The sequence below is a fragment of the Octodon degus genome, unplaced genomic scaffold (genome assembly GCF_000260255.1).
Source record: "Octodon degus isolate 3935 unplaced genomic scaffold, OctDeg1.0 scaffold00064, whole genome shotgun sequence".
NCBI classification, from domain to species: Eukaryota; Metazoa; Chordata; class Mammalia; order Rodentia; family Octodontidae; genus Octodon; species Octodon degus.
The window spans coordinates 2,004,531-2,026,688 of record NW_004524640.1 but is presented as its reverse complement, the minus strand read 5'-3'; the positions used below and the strand labels follow the sequence as shown (position 1 = coordinate 2,026,688).

The window sequence follows — 22,158 nt, the reverse complement described above, 5'->3', positions numbered from 1 at the left end:
AATGAGCCTATTTTTCAGCTGATTCCAAATCTCAGGGTCGATAAACAAAGCCAGGAACGACTTAAAACGTTTTTAGAAAAAGATTAGAAACATCATGAAGTGCAATTAGATAGGCAGATATATGAACAAACTTCCTAATTGAGGGGACACAAAGATTGATGAATATTTCAAAAATGGTTTATTATTAATAAAGAATTGCTTATTTGTAAAGTTATATTTTTTTACTTAGAAAACACAATGTGGGTTCAGATAGCAAGTACAGTATGTAATCTCACAGTTGGAAGAAATTAATATATTGTTTTGAATTTAGTTGAACAGTTTATAAAAATGATTTGGCATTGTATATCTATACCTTATGCCACTTTTTTACTTTTATGAAATTGTATCTTAAATAGATCGCCCATTAGAAAGAATTAAAATTCTTTAATTTCAAAATTTATCGTGACAAAAATGTTCATCATAAGATGACAAATATTGGTAGAAATTTGGAACCCCATGCCCAACAATAGGAAATGGATTTTAAATGGTGAGATGACCACCGGATGGAATAGTACACAGCCGTGTTTAAAGAGATTTTTAAATACCCCTGGAAAAGAATTAGTTTAAAAGATATTGGGAGGACACAAACTTTACTAACAAAATGCAAAGAATAAATTCCAAGTGACAACATATTCGTTCATGCTTATTGGAAGGGCAAGAACTGTCTCTTCTGTCCTCCAGCCAACCCATGACACAAGTACCTCTCCTGGTCCCTTTGAAGAAAAGAGGCAACTGAGTCACCCATCGTCCAGAGTCCTGAGGTTCTGAGATCTGGCTGCCTAGCCCCTCACCCACCTGCTTCTTAGTTACTGTATTACAGTGTCTGTGTTTGTTGAAATGTAACGCGATGTTTTCAGTAGGTTTATGGGTTTGGGGTGGGAGTGGCGCATTGTTTTCCCTTATGTTCCTATGTCCCGACGTTTGTACGATAAGCGCACTGTACCTTCTTCTTATTACAAATAACCTCAACAATGGTGAGATGTTTAAAAAAATTTCAACTTCCTTTGCATAGTCACACTCGAATCTTGTGTTTCAGGATTGTCTGCATCTCTAATTTCCAGAACCTTCTCTGCAACTGCTGGTGGCTCTGCTCCTCCTGATTAGTTCATGGCTCTTCTGGGAGTTCATCCAAGGTGCTGAGACTCTTCCCCCACCTCTAGTCACTGAGCTACCATCCCAGACCCTCTAACCCCCTCCTCGCTAAATCAGTAAATTACCCAAGCTGGCCTGAAATTGGGACCCTCCTGCCTCAGCCTCCCTGAGTGCTGGGAGTACAGGCGGGACCCGGTGCTTGACCTGTGCTCGTTGTCCCTGTGCTAGAGTCGCAGCAAGCAGCCCGCGTGCAGTACTTGGGCCTTCCATGTCCGAGTCCCTGTCCAGTGACCCCGAGGGCAGCGGGGAACCTCAGGGCCACATCCCGCTGCGGCCGCTCTTTATCAGATCGCTAAGGCAGCTGAAGAAAGGAGATGGGGTCGGGCGCTCGTCCGGGGGGCTGTTGTTGCGAAGTGACGGTCCCTGAAACAGGTTATCTCTGAGCTACTCACGTCCGGGGTTGGCAGCAAGAGAAAAGGGCGTGGGAGGCCGCAGCCTCTGCGGTCCTGGACACCAAACTGATTTGCGGGGAGCTCGAGGCAAGCGTGGGGAGCAGGGCGCCTGCCTGCTCAGGAGGGGCCACCGGGCTGGCTCGGTCACGGGAAACTCTCGCGCCCCGGCCGGCCGCCAGCGGGCTCCTGAGAATGCGCCCAGCACGCCCGGCTCCGCGGCGCCAGAGGTTGGACCCCCAAACCCGCCCGCAGCGCTGGGGTCGGGGTCCGGGAAGGCGGCGGCACCCCGCGCGCTCCAGGGCTCCGCGGAGCGCACCGCACTCGCTCGGCCTCCGAAGCCGAGCAGGCACGCAGGTGGCTCGGGTGGGCGAGGTGCCCCCGCCGCGGGCCCAGTGCGCCCCCCGCCCGAGGGGGGTGGGGGTGGGGGGCTCGGGTCCCGGCCCGGTCCGGCCCGGCTTCTGCCCAGATTCCTGCCTCGTAGTCCCGGCGGTGTCCGCCCCGGCCGGGCCGGGCCCCGAGCAGTTTGTGCGATTTAGAAACTCGATAGGAGGCAGCAGCTGATCTTCCACCAGCCTAAAAATAATCCGCTCCGGCCGCACTCGGCGTGCTTCGCCTAGGGGGAGAAAACTCTTATCCCAGCGAGTGAGTGAGTCCGTGACTTTTGCATAACTATCATTAAAAAGAAAAAAAATAAGAAAAACAGCGAACTGTTGGTTTGGATCTAATATTTCGGGAGCCTTAGGGCGCCCGCGCGCTCCTACTCGGCCCCTCTAGGACGGAGCCCAAGGGCCCCGCTGGAGAAGAGAGGGGGGCTGGGATCAGGTTTCCAGCTTTGCTTGCGAAAAACTTTCTCTGCCGGCTCCTGCTTAAACTAACGGGAAACGGGAAAAGGTGTTACTAATTTTCTTTTCCTCTGAGACATTTCCTGTGTTGCTCACGAAGCAGCTGTCTGCCTGCTTACTGTTTGTTGCTCTTTGCTTTTTAGGAGTTATGTGTCCTGGCTTGAAAGTTACATCTTAAGACAGAGTAGAGACGCGGTGTTTCGAAGGTAGGAGGAGTGTGCCCGCAGGGGTTTGAAGCATCGCCAAGCCCAAGGTATTTATTGGCTGATGTTTGCTTTATTGGTGTGATTGTCATTGTGTCGTCTAAGAAATCTTTTCTGCCCAGTGGTTCTAATGTTTCTTGTGATATGCGGGAGAGCGGTTCGACCCTGGAAGAATAAAAGGGTGGATGCAGACCCGGCAGTAAATCAAAAGTCAGCGGTCCTTTTTGCTAGCGAATTCGATCTTTGTTTGCCAGAGCGAGGTAGGCAGATAGATGCCCAGATAACTAGAGAGCTAGGTAGATAAACATTTGGTTCTTGTTTTAGGAAACATCCAAGGCATAATTTCAAAGAATTTACTGCAGCATTTATTTGATCTTTACCTTGAAAATCTCTAACATTCTTTTACGTCATGTTTCACCCATAATTTGGTTAATTTCTGAAGAACTAAAAAAATGAATTGTTTGACGTGTAAGAACCCAGACGTTCCTATGGAGTTTAATATGCCTTTTTGTTTTTCAGGTGCTTCTAGCATTTGTAGTTATCTGGAATTACTGTTCTGTCACTGCTGACGTGTTTGTGTTAGGTGAACAGGAAAAGGTGTTAGCTTCTACTTAGAGTCTAGTTTCCACGGATGGGTCTGGCAAAAAATAAATGGTGTACCTGATATGCTTGAATACTTTTAGCAGTTTTTAGAATTAAATCAGATAACTGTTCTCTTAGAACTAACAGAGCTGATGGGTCAATTGTTATATTCATGAACTAAATGCAAAGTTTTAAGTCCTAGGGGATATGGAATGTCATAGAATGGGTTTCAAGGGATCAATGGTAACCAATGTTACAATGCTTGCCTTTAACTCCTAAGTTGAATCATCAAGATATATATTTTTTACATTTTCTATTCAACACACCACATCTTTCATCCAAGTTTCACTTTCAATATTTTTCTTTAGAATTTATCCCATCCAGTTCTCTGACCCTATCCTTTGTCCTGTACACTTGACCATCATGCTTGTGGGGGTGAAATGCTGTGTTTCCCTGACACCTCTTTCTTCTCCCTCCCTAATGCTTGGGGCCTGTGGGTTTAGATGGGTTCAGCAGGGGCAGTCCTGGACAGAATCCCACCCGAAACAGCAGTGGTTTTTGCCTTCCTGAAGGATTCCTACCCTGTGAAATTTAAATTAGAAACCCTAGTTGAATGCAATGTCTTTGACGGCTACCAATGTGACCTGCTATCAGTTGACTCTGTTTTTGTCCATGTTGAGCTGCATGTGGGTGGACTGTTAGAATGTGCTCCAGGCATGGAGGACTCTGGATAAGGAGGTGAAGAGCCAAGGGGAGTGTGGAGGGATGAAAACAACAACAACAACAACAAAAGCTGTAGTAAGAGGCAGTCAAAAACTGGCACCAGGGAAGGGGGGATTTGGAGTTAGAGATTATGGCAAAGGAAGTTATTTCAAATCTCTCTCAAGTGTGGGCTTACATTTCCTTTTATCATTTGAACTAGTGTTAAAATTTAATTACTAGAGGTTACTTTTTAGTTTCTGATGTTTTCTACCTTTACCAGAAATACCTGGACCAAACATGCACATAGGAATTAACAGCTTACATTTTCCCGTTATTTAAAAATCTCAAGTGCCTTTAAATCTTTTAACTCCACTTAGAAGCTTAATAGTTGGCAGTGATTTACTGCACAAATAACTGCATCTTGAGTTTTTTTAAAAATATAACTTCTTTAAAGATCAGAAGATGCCTCAACTGCAGACTGTATCAATAATGTATTTAAAAAAGGTTTGTCAAAAATAATGTGTCTGTGCAATTATGTAAAAGCATTTTAGGTTGTAAAAGCAGTGACTTTTAGTTAGTGTACTTCTGTACTGCTTTACAGGAATTTTGATTGCATTTTGACTTCCCCAATCATCTATTTTTACCACTGTTTTCTGTGTAATATATCTTGTTTTTTTCCTAAGAAATGTACTGCTCATGGTCATTGACAAATCAATTATCAATGAAATGAAAGAAAAAAAGAAAGAAAGAAAGGTATTATATTAGTAAAGAAAATTTTAGCCAGCTGTTAAAAATCTAGTTCAGAATCCAGTGTGCTATAAATATGGAGAAAGAAAAGGCCAGTGACATTCAAATCTTAAACTGCTACTTGTTTTAATAAGAACAGATAAGATCATTTCTTAAAAAATATCAAGCTGGAGTTGCATGATGTAGTGGAAAGAACATAATTTATACATCAGGCATGTGGGTGTGGATCCTGGATTCTATGCTGGCTGGCAAGTTCCTGAATCTGTTATATGAACCTCAGTATCCTCTCCTCCAAGCTGCAGTAACTACCGTCCTTCCAAGGCTGTTCTGAAGATGTAAGAAAATAGATTCAAAGTGCCCACAATTTTATAGCTGCTAGATGGGTAGTAAGGATTATAAAAGAGGTTGTCAAAGTGCTGAAATTTGCTGGAATCTCACAGCAGTGTTTGATAGGATGGACCCATGATCTTCTATCATCTCTTTGAACACAGACAGGAAGGGGGTCCATCTGAATAAAAGCATATCATTCGTGGGCTCACAGATGCCACCCCACTCCAGTGACTTCAGTCTGTTTAGAGCCAAGGTCCTGAGAATGACCTACAACAAGTCCCGTGTGCTGTTATCCTTCATTTGCTGTCCTAACCCTATCTACTTCTCCTCTAATGGAACACAGATTTCCAACTTCAAGTCATCCTTTGTTTTCTAAAGGCAGCGGAATGCCTTGTATTTAAAAGTATTTCTGATGCTGAGACCATAGTGGGTTAATTAATTTGGCACTTGAGTTTCTCTTAATTTGTCAGAAGCACTAGTGGTTAATATTCCTCAGAGAAAAGCTGATTTACAGCTGGATTGGTCTCTCTTTCTAGAAATTTCTAGAACTTGCTATTTCTGCAATTTTTTCAGTAGGTTTTATTCAGCTAAAGTTGTTTAGTTGCATTATTTTCAATGAAGGACAATGAATAGTGGTGTTATATCGTACTGTTTTGACCTGTCAGTCATTGGCTTTGTTATTACACTTTCTTTTCTGGAATGTCACCATTTTTGTTCAGATATCTCTTTGATATGTCGCCATTTGTTTGACATCAATCTTTGATATCGTTTTAGTCAGGTTGAGAGGCTACTTCAGTATATACTGTAATATAATTTGTGAATTAAAATATGTGTTTTTGTAAAGGCTACATAAAAGGGGACCTTCTAGAAGGAATAAGGTCTTTATAAGAAACCTTTAAGTTAGGGTGGCATAGTTTTTTTTTTCTTAACTATAAAGGAGAAAGGATTAGTTTTACGGCATAATTCACCATTTAAAGCCATAATTTTATGAAACAGTATGTAAAAGTAAGAACCATTTTTTCCCTTTTTCTCTCTTAGAATAAATCAGAGAAGAAAAAATGAGCCTCTCATTTTGTGGCAACAACATCACTTCATATAATATCTACAACGGTGTATTACAAAACCCCTGCTTTGTAGATGCCCTCAACTTGGTCCCTCATGTCTTCCTCTTGTTTATCACTTTCCCAATATTGTTTATTGGTAAGTAATTTAACACACTGTATTACTTCACTATTCTATATCTTGTTAATGGCTGAAATTTGGAATAATACTGCACTAGTTTCTCCAGCATAAAAGCTAATGTGTATGTCAATGAGAAAAGCGTGAACATGTATTTTGTGCGCCCCATTTCAATGATATATTTTTAGCACATGAACTTTCTTAGGCTGAGCAGTGGTAGTTTGGTTTTTTTTTTAAGAGAGAAGGGAGTAGTTCTATGAGATAGAGCTACAGAGTTCATTGCACACTTACCTCATGCTAGGAGAAAGGAATGGAAACTGGGTAAACCAAGTCCCGTCCTTGTCTGAGGGTAGTCTAGAGAAGCAGCTCTGTCAAGAGAAACAGGTCTACCCTACTGTCAGCTCATTCTCAGGTGCAGCCACCGATTATCCTAGGCATCAATCCAAAGAAGCAGCTAACTCTTCTTGAGGCTGGTGAGAAGGACTGAATGGGGTGACATTCTGTCTGGGAATAGAACCCCAAGTGAAAAGTGAAAGCAGGAGTGATGCGTTGTGTGTTAGGTAGGAAGGATACATGTGAAAACCATTTGGAAAGGAATTAGAAACAGTTTCTACCATTATTTAGCCATTTACAGATGCACACAATCTAATTATTTAGGGTAATTAAGCATAATTTGTGGAATTTCAAACAATCAAAACAGACTTTTTAACTTTTTAAAAGTAGTGAAACATTTTTGCTAGAGAAAAATGATTCAAATGAACCATAATAAACACCCCACTGAACCTACCGCCACTCATCTGAAGGAATATAATAGAATAAAAGGAGCTTCTCTGTGTAATATTTTCTGGTTCTGATTTCTTCCCACATCTCCTGTTCTTACCTTGTCACAAGAAGTAACCGCTATTTTGAATTATTTTGTGTTCAATGTTCCCGTGACTGATTTTGCTCATGACAAAAAGCAGAAGTGTTATTGGACTAACTTTCTTTAAATACACTGCTGTCACTGAACAATCACTTAACAACCAATTGAGAGGGTAGTGTGCTTGATATTCTAACACAGACCAAAGGGTTTTTGTTATATGGCATACCCGGAGGTCAGCATAACTCTTGGTACATTGTTATTTATGCTGAACAAATATGTAGGCAATACATACATTGGGACCACAGTGCCAGCTGGTGAAAACACTAGTCATTATTTATATAGTAGCATCTATAAGGCATGAAGAAATTATTTTATAAAACCCAAAGGTGAAAATGAGGATTTTATTCACATTGATGGGAATTCTACAATTAACAATTCACTTTCAAATATTTTATTAACTCCTCGAGAGCCAGGACTGTGGCATTCTTTTTATTCCAACACAGAGGCTGGCAATGAAAATATTTGAATAGAGAGCAATTGGAGTGAACATTGGCCATGGAACATACCAAAAGATGCAGTCATTTAAGGTATGGGCTACTTGAGTTGCAGGAGTTATACATAAATCTCAAAGAAGTATCAGGTAGTAGGAAACCAACAGTATTGCAAAAAACAAAACAAAACAAAAAACCCACAGAACTTGCCTACAGGGGTTTACGGCATAAATTCTAGCAGAATATATTAACTAACCTTACAATGATTAAGTACATGTGGAAACAGCTAAGACAGGAATCACTTTTCTTTTCAAAGAATGTCGAAAGGGCTGGCCAGATAGCTCAGTGGATTAAAGCGCCTGCTTAGGCAGAGTGCAGTGGCTGGGGTTTGATTCCCAGTCTTGCATACTGGCCCCAACCCCGGGGTCCCCTGAAAGGGCGTTTGAGACTGGGCGTGGTGTTGCATGCCTGTAATCCCAGTGCTTGGGAGGCTGAAAACAGGATAGTCACTACAAATCCAATCTGTGTAGTGAGAACCTGTAGATCCTGTAGACCCTGTACTAAAATTACACAAAAATAGAATGTTCAGGAATCCCCCTTGCCTACACTGGAACTCTTTCCTGCAATATTTGAAGCACAAATCTCCATCATTCATTCTTGAAGCCTGTAGGATTTTTCTAGCATGATAAAATGCAAAACAAACAAACCAACAAAAAAGATAAAAGAGGGATTCCTTCCTAGTATACCACAAATGAAGTGGTGTTATTCTACCTACACTTTTGGGAATAAACCATCAAACTTTTACTAAAATGCAATCATAAATTTTTTTAGAGTTAAGGACAAAACTATATTGTTGAATTTGCTTAAAAGACCTTTAATAAATAAAGCATTAGCTTTCTTTGAGAAAGAGCCAGTATACGTGTCGAATAGTGCTAGCCAGTCACTGGTAATTATTTTTCTTATAAGATATGAATGGAATTCAGATTGACCCGCCTGATGAGGCCTGTATTTCATCACCCAAGACTGTATGTTATTAGTCCTCCTACAGATCCCACATCTCCAAAATTATACATCAAATTTCTTTTGTTATTATAACTATTAATTTGTTTTCTCTTGAATGAATCAGAAAGCTGTCACTAGGAGCTTCTGACTAATGTGTGATAGAGCCCTGTCCTCACTGCTGAATGATGCAACAAATGCCAATGTGCTGGCCCAGGCAGTCATATAAAAGCTAATTGAAACTGTTACTTTTTAGCATATTGCAAATAGAATAGACTCTCTACTACCATCCTAAAATCACTCAGGTTTCAGGACCCTGCTTTAAATTTATAATACTATAAATCATATCCATGTTTAAAATTGATCCTTTTTTCTTTTAAATGTATTTGGTTGTTGCAGGATCTCACTATGCATCTCGGACAGACTCATAGTGATTCTCTTGTTTTCAGCCTCCCCAGCGCTGGGATTATAGGCATGCACCCCCATGCCTGGACTCTGTTGGGCTCAGCCTTCCCTGGGGGCAGGGCTGGCATGGCATGTGGGTGCTGGGGATTGAACCTTTCTCTGTGCTTGCCTAAGCAGGTGCTTTAGTCTGCTGAGCTATCTCACCAGCCTCCCAAAATTGATCCCTTTGTTTAATGTGTTTCTTACATTTTTTTTTCTCATTTCCCTCCCCAGGGTGGGGAAGCCAAAGCTCAAAAGTGCAAATTCATCACAATACCTGGCTTCATTTTCCTGGACATAACCTGAGATGGATTCTTACCTTTGCCCTCCTATTTGTGCATGTTTGTGAAATAGCAGAAGGAATTGTCTCAGATTCGTAAGTAATTTGGTCTATGTAATATCTCTACTGTACAGGAGTGGGTATATTTATATGGATAGAAGCTAAGAGTATGCCAATTGAGGCTTAACTGTTGAGGAATAGCTGATTAAGAATAACAGTGTTGGGGCTGGTGAGATGGCTCAGTGGTCTAAAGCACCTACTTAGAACAAGCTTAGCAAAGCACAGGGACCATGGTTCAATCCCCCAGCACCACATGCCTGCCAGCCCCGCCCCCTGGTGGGCTGAGCTAGCCACACACACACACACACACACACACAAATTAAAAAAAAAAGATTAAGTGTCACTCATTTTATATGATAATTATGTTTATTGTGTGTTCCCATATAATTTCTCTGATAAAACAAGTTCATACCGATATGGCTTATATCCACTCAGCTACTATATATTCCTCTGTTCCCTCATCCAGTTCACCCTTGCAGGTTCTGTACTTAGAGCATTTTGATTTTAGTTTAAAAATGGCAAAGGCTCAGCCAAATAGCTCAGCGGATTAAAGCGCCTGCATTTGATCCTGGCCTGCAGTGCCAGCCCCACCCCCGGGGCACGCTGTGATGGTGATGGAGACTGGGCGTGGTGGCACACGCCTGTAATCCCAGCTCTTGGGAGGCTGAACACGGGGGAATCACTAGGAGTCCGATCTATGTAGTGAGACCCTGTAGACGCTGTCCTAAAATACAAAAAAAAAAAAAAAAAAAAGGTACAGATGGCAAGTGTGTCTATGTTGATGTACAACTCATATTTATATGTAAATCAGTTCTCCTAAGTTTCAGTTTAGTTTGCAAAGAAGCAAAGATAGATGTGGCAGATACTAAAGCCTGAAAATGAGCAAAGCATGAAATTACTTTAAAATCAGAATTTGTTGAAACAGGGCTGGGGAGATAGCCCAGAAGAATAAGTGCTTCCCTGGCAAGCGCAAGGGCCTGAGTTCAATCCCTGGTTCCGCAAAACAAAACAAAACAAAAATACTATCAAAGGAATTTTGTCCTACTTATAAAAACATTTGTGTTGGGTAGTTAGAATATAATCAAACATACCCATAAAATTGGGTATAAGCGAGAGAAAGTATTTTTCTCATACAGTAAAAGAAAACGCATTCAAGTAGCAGGAAAAATTTGATTATGAAATCACGCTGAAGGGTATTTTCTGAAGAACTGATGTGAGAGGGCCTTTAAAGTTTTTAGAAAGAAGGCTCCAAAAAATCACTTCTTATCTTATCTCATAGAGCCGCCCCTGACATCTGTTAATGTTTTTCTGTTGCAATTAACAAGGAATGAAAGTTCTAAGCTGTCATGGAGCCAACTATTCTGTAATTTATTGTGGCAGTTCTTTGCGGATATGTGCGTGTCTTCATTTCTGATAAAAAGACAAACCAGAGATTCTGGCATATGCCATCACTCAAAACATTTAGAGGCTTAATCGGCTGTTATCTAATTGTAGGCTGATCAGTGCCCTTTAGTGTATTGTATTAAAGAGCAAATTATAGTCTTCATTTTTCAGCTCCTTAACAAACTTCGATATGCTTCTGTGATTATGTGAGCAGATCGATGCAATATTTCCTAAAACCTTGACATTACGTAGATTCAGAGACAGAAAACATTATTTGGCTGAACTGGTAATGATTATGAACTATGCTGAGGGCAAAAGCTTGCTGTTAGGGGTAGTGATACAAGAAGCCTGTCGCAAAAACATTTAGGCGATAATATAAGCTTGAGCCTGTGTTATTCCCTCCTGCTCTTCAGCTGTGTGGCTCTTCCCTTTGCCCTTTTATCCCCGCTTCTCAAAAATCATCTCTTAGTGGCTGCTAAACTCAAACTTGAATTGTATGCTTTTGTTCCCCGTCCTCCCTCCCTTGTGTGAAAAGCCAAGAATATGTGTATATAACGCCCTAAAGATCCTTTTAGTCCTCATCATGATTGTTATCTCTGACACTGCTATTTATGTCTCTCTTCTGTCTTTTTTTAAACAAAGTGTTTCTAAACTACTTTTTACTTAAAATACTCCTCTGAAAAATGCTTCCTATAGTTAGGAAAGCACAGCAAAGCCTTTTTAAGTTGAAACTTTGATTTTGTTTTACTAACACAGGTGATTTCCTTTATATGATTAGTAGACATCTTCACAATGTAGACAACCTAGCTGAAAGTAGCCTCTTCCTCCAGGCTGCTTATCCTCTCGAAATCTGACCTGGTGGGGCTGGTGAGATGGTTCAGTGGTCTGGAGCACCTACTTAGAACAAGCTTAGCAAGGCACAGGGACCCCGGTTCAATCCCCCAGCACCACATGCCAACCAGCCCCGCCCCCTGGTGGGCTGAGCCGGCCACACACACACACACACACACACACACACACACACACACACACATTTAAAAAAAAAAAGAGAGAGAAATCTGACCTGGTTACACAATCTTCCACTCAAATACCCTTGTTTTATTTTCTGTCTTTCCATCACCTTCGCCCTCCTACACTGACACTCTTGAAATCCTGTCCACTGTAGCAGTTGACCTTGGCTATATACATTATTTCCTCCACAGTACTGCTATCACAGCTTGATTGAGTCCTTTATTGAGTTGCCTGACCTATACCTGTGCTTTCTTAGCTGCTCCTCTTTTGTCCGCTTAATTTTTCCCCATCACTACCCACGTATTGTCAGCTCCATCGTGTGCCTTAGTTCAGAATGAACGGCTTAAAGCACAGATCTGGCCATACTACTTAGCTATGAAAGGGATGCAGTTCTCTGCAGATGTTTCCAGCCCCTTCCCACAGATATCAGCCCCTCATGATACATCTAATCTCAGATGTTCTCTTCCAAGAATATTAAATCATTTGGGACATTAAATGCTTCTTCATGGTTCCATATATTTACACATTCTATTTCCTCTTTGAAGAATGCCTTTCCACTGTCTTCCTGACTAGGGCATTTCATTTTGTGTTTTAGTCCCCACTGTCCATCACACCTCTTTCAACTGATTTCCTCGCCCCTCAGTCTTGCACTAGTTACCCAGTTCTTTGCATCATTGCTTAGCTAACATATTTAAGTGATTTGAGAAGAGTCAAGTGTTCTGCTCCATGGCACTGCTGATGCAGGTGGAGTGCAGGTAAGAACTGTGTACAAGGCACGTCCGGCCCTATTCCATCTTCCGTCTGCCTGGAGGTCTGTCTCGCCCTTAGAATGAAGTCCCCATTTCTTGGAGCTATGATATACTGAATAGCTCACATTACCCTAGATCACACCTGGACCTTCTGCCTGAAGCAGTCTTTCTCTCTTGCTCTACTGGATACCCCTCATTCTTAATGTCTCAGTTTACAAGCTACTTCCTCCACAAATCTTGCTCTGTCCTTGGCTCCCACCTTGTATGGTCTTGGTCCCGTCACCCAATTGTAATTTCCTATTTGCTACTTATATTTCCAATACAGAACCTAAGGATATTATATAATGGAACTACAGCCTCAGCCCTTTTTATATTTTGAGGCAAGTTTTTGCTAAGTGACCCAGACTGGACTCCAATGTGAGGTCCTCCTGCCTGAGTCTCCTAAGTAGTTGGGGTTACAGTTCTGTGCCACTACATCTGGCTCCTATTTGCTACCAGAACCCCCCAAATCTCCTCAGCTTTATGATCATAGATGGTGATATCTCATCTTGTTTATTGTTGCTTCCCAGAACCTAACAGTGGCTAGACCAGCAAACACACATGCATGGAATGAGCTAATAAGAATGGAGGACTCACTGAAGACTGTGAAATTTAGGGAAGCTATCAAAGTGCTAAAAATAATTTTCACATACTTTAGAGTTTAGATTAACTTGGCTTTTTTTACTTGCTGTAATCTTTACATCATGCCAGGGATATAACTCAGAGGCACAGTGCCTGTCTTGCAAGCATAAGGCCCTGAGTTCAATATCTGATACAAAAAAAAATTGCAATCATTCTGTTTCTCTAAACAACAGTATTCATATATTTATTTGGTTTGTAAGCATTTTAAAATATTGCTTGGTGTGTTTTTCTGCAGCTCTTAGTAGGAGGAATTCTTTCAGCAGAATCATGTCTCATAAGATAGTCTTACATGTTCTCTTACCAACTACAACTGCATTCTTGGTCTGAAACACAATTAAAAGTGAGCTTTATAGCTCAGCAGGACTAAGCACCTGCTTTGGCAAGTGCAGAGACCAGGTTTGATCCCCGGCCCTGCATGCCATGCCACCTCCTCCAACTGTGCTGGGCTCGCTGAGCCAGCCACCACGATGGGACATGGTGGTGCATGCCTCTAATCCCTGAGCAGGGGAGGCTGAAAACAGGAGGATCACTACGAGTCCGAGCTGCATAGTGAGACCCAAATACATAAATGGGGGAAAAAGTGAACTTTAATTAAAAAAATTGGGAACAAAATGAACACTTGATGGAACCATCCATTCAAGACCTTGACAACTGTACTACTCTCTGTAGACAGCGGGAGTCCAGGCATCTACACCTCTTCATGCCGGCTGTGATGGGATTCGTTGCCACCACGACATCCATAGTATATTATCATAACATTGAAACATCAAATTTCCCTAAATTACTTTTAGGTAAGTATGGTAAAGTTTTTTTTTTAACCTTTTCAAAGGAGCTATTGTTTTTCTTTTTCCACATAGCAAAGCACCATCCATAGGTGTTGGTAGTGGGAAACACAGGAAACATGACCATAATAATTATTTAGTCATCCAATAAATGTGTCTAAGTCTTCATTAGGCAGGTGTATAGTTTTGATTGTTGTGTCATTCTGAAGAAATAAATCCCTTTATCATTATTAAAGGCATTTCTTTTATTTCTGGTAATATTGCAATCTACTTAGGTTGATACTAATATACCAGAATTCTTATGCTCCAGGCTTCTTATGCTTATTGTTTTCATTTAAAATTATTCTTTATTACTTATTCTCAGCCCTCTGTTTTTAATATTTAAAGTCAATCTCTTTAGGTAGCAAATCATTTGGTCTATTGTTACTAAGTCTATTCTGATCATTTCTGCATTTTAAGCTAAAATGTGATTTATGTAACTTCATATGCTACATAATAATGCTACATAAAATAATGTTCCATTATTTTTCATCAAGGAAGTCGTGACCACCCTTAACCTTTCTGACTTTGATAAGTACTGCCCAGAATGGATTGTCTTGTTAGTTAGTATTTTAGTATTCTTCCTTCTCCCATATTCATTTGCATGGATTTTTATTTAAAGTTCAAAGTAGGCAAAATCCATGTCAACCAATTTATTGTAATGTGTCTACTTCTGACGCACGCTTGTAAGTTGCTGGGGTGCAGTGGTGAGATGCTGTAGATTTCTGCCTTTCTGGATCCACTGTTTCAGGTCTGGATGTGTTTGGTAGAATTATTGTTCTTTTCTGTGCTGGCAGATGAGCGTGAGTCATGCAATTATTTGGGTGTAAAGAGTCACTTATCATGTGAATACCTATCTATAATGCAGAAACTTGTTTCACAGACACATTAATTCCACCATAATTCCAGAGACATAGTGTCCGACAGACTCAAGGGAATTACAATGTGCTTATCTGTTGGATAAATTATGCAGACACCAATTTGTGAGTTCTTTGCATAAATGGGGCTGTTAAAGAACAAGCCCAGAGATCAAGCCACTTGAATCTACAAGGTTTCACATCAATTCTGAAGAGTGAAGATAATACCTTTTACATGACTCTTTATAACTTCCCAGGTATCACATAGGACCCGAGTGGAGGCATTCGACATTTGAAAGTTATTTGCATGCCTTCATGGATTGGAACAAGTCATACCACTGCAATGTCCATAATACCCAGTGTGATGAATTGAGTCTTTGAAGTACTCATCAAAATAGTAGTGGCATTCCTCACAGAATTATCTAGAATTCATACAGAAGTGCAAAAAGGTGCTGTAAACCAAACATGGTCTTGAGTAGAAGGAACAAAGTGAGGAGCATTACATCAGCTGACTTATACGTACACAGCTATAGAGCTGTAGTGCTCAGCACTGCATGGTCCTGGCCTTAAAACAGACACACGCTGCTGCTACTGAAGAGTGAGGCCAGAAATTACTCCATGCATTTAAAGCAACTAACTCATGACAGAGGCATCAAAAGCATCCGTTGGAGAGAGAACAGCCCCTTCAATAGATGGCCCTTGAAAAAACTGGAAATTCACATGCAAAACTTTTAAACTTCACCCTTATCTCTTATCCCATCTCATTACATTTAGCTCAAACCTCGAGCAGCATGCTAAGCCATATGTTTTGTTTATGTTTCAGTACATTTATGCACAGAATATTTGATTTGCCTTCATTACTAAAAAGCATTGTATTTATATTGAAATATTAGTGACGTTTTAAAGAATATCAGGGAAAGAGTGCATCTTTTGCTTTTTTCTTCTGTTTTTGCAGCTTTATTCCTGTATTGGGTAATGGCTTTTATAACAAAAACCATAAAACTGGTCAAATACTGGCAGTTGGGATGGGGCATGTCCGACCTGCGTTTCTGCATCACAGGCATGATGGTGATCTTGAATGGGCTCCTCATGGCTGTGGAGATCAATGTCATTCGGGTCAGAGTAAGTAGCAGTAGGAGATGCTGCTAGGCAAGACCTGCGCAGCAAAGATTGCAGTCAGCCGAACATTATTAACGTTTAAGGTGATGAACCAATTATAATATTCACAAGACTCATGTTTTTGCCTATAGTTATAATTCTGTTATACTTTGCACCTCATAGTGCTGTCAGGTATGTAAGATACTATTCACTCTTTTCAGTGTTCATTTTCCTTTTTTATGTATTTGGTTGTTGCAGGGTCTTGCTATGCTGTTCATGCTCATGGAGATCCTCTTGCTTTAAGCCTCCTCAGTGCTGGGATTACAGGCGTGCGCCACCACACTGGGTGTTGGTGGACAACTCAGAGTGCCTGGGGGGGGTGCAGGACCAGGAAGAATGTGATGCCAGGGGTTGAACTGGGTCCCTGTGCTTACCTAAGCTTGCCTAAGCAGGCGCTGTAGTCCGCTGAGCTATCTCACTGGCCCTCAGCATTCACTTTCTACCAGAGAACTTTAATTTGTTCCAAGAGTGGAAAGATGCCATAGTACAACGAATGTGGTGAACAATCAGTGAACATTAGTCAAACTACATATAAATCAACAGTGACTCAGTGATGGTGTTGATAACACGTTTTGAAATCTTAATAATATAAAAGTCTTCATTGGTGACTTTATTACATAATGAAAAACATGTTCTTTTAAAAAGTGAATTGTTTTTTTTTTTTTTTTTTCAATTGGCCCCAAAGTGTTTCAACGTATAGTTTTGCCATTTAGTTAATCTAACAAAAGGGAAATATTTCAAAGAGTATTTCAGAAAAGGTTTAGAAGGAAGCATTAAATAATAGAAATATTGGCCACCTGACCTGAAACTATAAAAAAGGGTGGAATTATATTTTTAATATGTGGAGGAAGAATTGGACTAATTGTAGCACTGTGGTATTCTTTTATGCCACAGAGATATGTATTCTTTATGAATCCTCAGAAAGTAAAGCCTCCTGAAGACCTCCAGGACCTGGGTGTGAGATTCCTGCAACCATTTGTGAATTTACTGTCAAAAGCAACCTACTGGTGGATGAACACACTTATCATTTCTGCTCATAGGAAGCCTATTGATCTGAAGGCAATTGGAAAATTGCCCATAGCAATGAGGGCAGTGACAAACTATGTGTGCCTCAAAGATGCCTATGAAGAACAAAAGGTAATTTAGCATCTGTCTCCCATGCCTACATTTGCAGACAATGGTCTTATTGAAGTGTAACAGCACACAACTTAAATAATATGCATGATAATAGAAGAGCAACTTTTCTCTGTCTGTATTAGCTGGTAGTTTTCCATCGTGCCACCTGATCACTGAGGATAGACTGGAAAGGACAATGAAGAGCAGTCACCTGCTCCAGATGTCCATTCACCATGTAAGGGGGTGGATGGGCACAGAGTCTCATTTCTGGGACAAGTGACCAAGTGGAAACTGAAAACAAAGGCCAATGATCCTATACAGTTGACCCATATTACACCTTCTGTTAGTAATTCAGGGAATTCATCTTGTCTTTTTTTCAAAAAGCTTATAAATAATTTTTATGTATAGGTAAAATTGATCATATTCACCAATAACAACTTTTAAGAAATTAAAATTCTTTAATCATTAACCACAATTGTTACTTGGGTAGCTAAGTTAAAGAGTTACCACCTCCCTTTAACTACCATGTACTACCCAGTAGGTCTTCTAAAATTAGTTTCACCTGATACTTTCCTTGACCATTAATAATTGCTTTAGAAATTATAAAGATGAGAGTCTTTGTGTAGTTTCAGTTATCATTCTGAAGTCATGCAAGCTATTCATGATGATGGATATGCTTGATGTTGCAATCATCTAGAAATATCAAGGTCACTTAAAATGTGGGTACTCACAATAATACTGGAAGAGAGTAAGGTATGGTGAATCAGTTAAAGGGATTTTGGCTATTCTAAATCAAGATCAACAAAACATTTGTGGTAAATGATGAAAATGACCTCTTGTTTTAGAAATTTGTGTTATGAAATTATTATTGCAGGACATGGTTACTGCAAATGAACCTGAGTCATTTCTCTGGTTTTACCCCTGGGAAATGTATTGCATAAAACTTTTAAACTTCTCTGCTCAAGTAAAGATTTACAATATAGAGTAAAAATAGCTTGCATTCTCTGAATGTTCTTTAAAACATAGACTAGCTTGAGCTTCCTGTGTTAATGTCATATCAATAAACTTTAGAAAAATAATCAGATTGTTCATTCTAATTGGAAATTGAATGTGGAACATAACTGAAATCCATTCCACTGAGTTGGCACTTTGCCATAGTTAAAGAATTATAACCACTTTGCACCCAAGACATATTTATGAAGAGTGTTTATGTCTGGAAATCTTTTCTACCAAGAAAGCAAAGATGTAAAGTAATGAACTAATTAATCCTATGTGCTACTCTTCATTTTGCATTTTTTTTTGGGGGGTGGGGGAAGAACCAGGGATTGAACTCAGGCCCTTGAGCTTGCTAGGCAAGTGCTTATTCTACTGAGCCATCTCCCCGGCCCTCCATTTGACATTTTTTAAAAGGAATTCTTGGCAAATAAAAGTCTAACAAGTTTTTAAAAGTACTGACCACCTTTCATGGAGATGGAGAAAACATAGACTAGAAACAATTTGCTATTGAGACACTCTGTTTTAGCTTATAGTAACGTGATAGGTAAATTTCTTATGTTCTAGGAACGCCACATACTTTTAGTAGTCTATAATCTCCATCTTGTACTTTACTGTCTTCTCTTACATAAGGTGTTGTTAGATAGTATTTGTGATGATATATATCTTCAAGATCAAGGATAGTTAATGAATTATTACCCTTAATAATTTCTCATCATCCCATATACTTTTTTAAAAAATGTATTTGGTCGTTTCAGGATCTCACTACACAGTTTAGACTCATAGCGATCCTCCTCTTTTCAGCCTTCCCAGCCCTCGGATTGTAGGACTATGCCACCACGCCCAGACTCTGACTCTGGGCATTTCAGCCCGTGCTGGGGGCAAGGCTGGTGTGGCAAGTGGTGCTGGGGATCCAACCACAGTCCCTGTGTTTGCCTAAGCTTGCCTCTTGCCTAAGCAGGCGCTTTAGTCTGCTGAGCTATCTTGCTGGCCCCTGCCTGTATACTTTTTACAGTGCATTCAATAGCTATTTGCATAAATCTGAGGATAGAGAATTATCCATGTTATACTGAAATTTATACATCTACTTTTAAGCCTTTAAAACATCTTCAGAACTATCAGCAGGAATGTCATATTTTCTGAGATTAATTGCTATTTTGGTCAGTTTTATTTTGGTGTATCTGGTTTTTCTTTCAGAAAAAAGTAGCTGATCATCCCAATCGGACTCCATCTATATGGCTTGCAATGTATAGAGCTTTTGGGAGACCAATTTTACTGAGCAGCACATTTCGTTACTTAGCTGACTTGCTGGGTTTTGCTGGACCTCTCTGTATTTCTGGAATAGTTCAACGTGTGAATGAAACCCAGAATGGGACAAATAACACAACGGGAGTAAGTGCATGGTGCTTTTGAAAAGAAATACATTATTGGCAGATTTCATTGTAATTGTCCCTTTTTATTAACAGCTTTTAATGAGTAATTTGAACAGATTTATTTACATAAAAATGAAATTGAAAAAGATAAAAGTAATAATGTTCTTTGTGGAAAAAATGTGTGCATCTATCTATCCATTGAATTATCTGGCTAACAAAATTATTTCTCAGATTCAAAGCCCATAAGTATTTAGTAAGTATTATTGTGTGCCAGAAAATACATGCATCAATTTTTACATTGATGGTTTGGTTTAAACGTTATAGTTATCCTTTCAGGAGACTCCATGCATGAGTATGCCAGAGCTGCCTGAGTCATGCCCTTAAAGCCTTGTGACCAATGATGTTAGTAATGCAGTCTACAGGATTATACATTTTCCTGATATGTTAGAAGTCATCACCGTGCTTGATGACGACTGGAAGGAATCTTGTGGTAATTTAGGAGGGATAGGTAATAAAAGTGCTATACATTTGCCATTACAAATACAGAATGGTTTTGTTTCCTGTCATTGAGAAAGCCTGCATGCTGTGCTTTGTAGGTTTTCTTTTTTCCCCAAGATGACTTGATTTGCCTACTTCCATAACGAGTGTCTGTTCCAAACGGATCAACTTCCCTCTCCTGTTTTTTTTCTCAGCCTGATTTACAGTCCTTTTTTCAACACCTATTAAAATTTTATGCACTGTGAAAGCCTACGTTAAATACTGCCTCACCATTGGAGCTTTCCGTGGGCATTCTGCTTGAAGCCTGACTCCTTTCGATACTCCCCCAATGCTTTCTTTCCTTTGTCTTGGCACTTCCTGCTCCTGCCTTTCACAATGAAGCGTGCAAGGTATGATGAGGAATATGGTGAATGTTTACGTTTCATAAAAATCATCACAGTGAAAGACATGGCATTAATCCCCTTGCTACCGACACACTTGCCTCGTTGTTCTCGCCACTTTCTGAGCCACTTGTGGAAGTCCTCTTTCACGTCATGAGCTGCACAGGTGGCTATGAAGACTCCACTAATAACTTTTACCTTCTATGCTTATGTTGACTGTGAGGAAGGACCTGAAGTCATATGATAAAGAAGGTGGTTGAGGGGGCAGCATAATGTTTTTGCCTACCTATACCTCTGTAAGGTGGTATGGCACCTCCAACATTCGCCATATTTTTTATTATACTTTGTCAGAACACCAACAGTGACTTCTAGAACTGCTTCAGTATTGGCAAGATCAATGAGATACGTGTGTTGAAGTTGAGGGGCAGTGTTTTGAGGGGCCGTGTGTCTTACTATATGATATTTATTTAAATTTAAACATTCACTGTATATTTTCATCATACTTTGTGTTTCCTACAGATACATTTATCTTTCTAGGTTTTAATCTCTATAAACAGAAAAATGGAACTGTTAAAACTTCAGCCTTTTGCATGCATTGACATTTTTATTATTATTATTATTATTATTATTTTATTTATATATTTCGCACTGGGTCTTACTCTGGAGCTCAGACTTATAGTGATCCTCCTGTTTTCAACCTCCCCAGTGCTGGGATTACAGACATGCACCACTATACCTGGTCTTAGTGGCTGGCTCAGCACACCCAGGGGCAGGGTTGGCATGGCATATGGTACCAGGGATTGAACCATCCCTGCACTTGCCTAACCAGGCACTTAGTCCACTGAGCTGTCTCGCTGGCCCTAACATTCAACTATTATTTAAAGTGAATCATGTTTCCATCATCAGTCATACATCTGTGATACAGTGTACATGCAAACATCTATATTTCAGAGTTCTACCATTTTCATCTCTTACATATATTAAGCAAGTGATTTTCTGGGATGGAACCAGATTTGTAGGTTTGTATGTTTTCCCAGGAGAGATGAGGAAGGGGCCAGGACTAGAATTTTGCTAGATCTCATTCACTAAGAATGAAGAATGTCCTCGCTGAAACCATGAACTTACTCAAGGGCTGTCCCTCCCTTTTTTCTAACAAGGAAGTTACTATATGCTATTGTTACAAACAGAAGTCAATCAATTGTGTCTATTCTTATGATAAATTCAGTTATATTCTTATTAAAACAATATTTCTCTTTAATGTTTAATATTGATGTTTAATTTTTATGAATATGTGTTTACAGTACAGAATTTGTTTCTTTTTACATTATGGCCTCAGGGCATATCTGTGGTTTTTTTTTTTTCTTATAAATAACTTAGATGTACTCCTTGTGGGGAGCTGGTACATGTACAAATGACATTAATTATTTTTATTTCCTTCTATGCTGCTTCTCTCCCTTCATCCTTCATCTCTAAGTCCTTTTCCCATTTATAGAAGATCTCTCTACCTAATTTTAATTACTCATCCTTCAGTTTGCTCTTGTTTTCCCCATAGTTTTATTGACAGACAAATAGAAATGAGACAATTTCAAACCAAATTGGTAGGACAGTTCCAATAATTAACACATTGCATACATTCTTATTAGTGGTTATTTGCTGAACAAGATGCGCGCATGATATCCTATTTACAAACACTATTAGAACAAATAACTCTATTCATTAAGAGAATGTAGCTATATATCTATCCTAACCATTTTGAATACACAGATACAAAATGGACGTTCATCAGTATACCCTTTTTTTGTTAAGTTCCATTATTTGAATACTATAGGTGTGT

The 22,158-nt window shown here is 39.9% G+C and overlaps 1 protein-coding gene across 1 annotated transcript in view; it reads left to right on the top strand.

The window, feature by feature from the left end:
* Window positions 1-232: 232 nt before the first annotated feature.
* Abcc9 (ATP binding cassette subfamily C member 9) overlaps window positions 233-22,158 on the top strand; it is a 154,042-nt gene continuing 132,116 nt past the window's right edge. Inside the window, exons 1-8 of the mRNA XM_004634654.2 lie at window positions 233-1,563; window positions 2,569-2,678; window positions 6,028-6,189; window positions 9,199-9,340; window positions 13,798-13,919; window positions 15,762-15,928; window positions 16,859-17,101; window positions 19,271-19,465. Of these exons, the coding sequence (XP_004634711.1) occupies window positions 6,048-6,189; window positions 9,199-9,340; window positions 13,798-13,919; window positions 15,762-15,928; window positions 16,859-17,101; window positions 19,271-19,465 (1,011 nt within the window). The 5' untranslated portion in view covers window positions 233-1,563; window positions 2,569-2,678; window positions 6,028-6,047. The remainder of the gene's footprint in view (window positions 1,564-2,568; window positions 2,679-6,027; window positions 6,190-9,198; window positions 9,341-13,797; window positions 13,920-15,761; window positions 15,929-16,858; window positions 17,102-19,270; window positions 19,466-22,158) is intronic.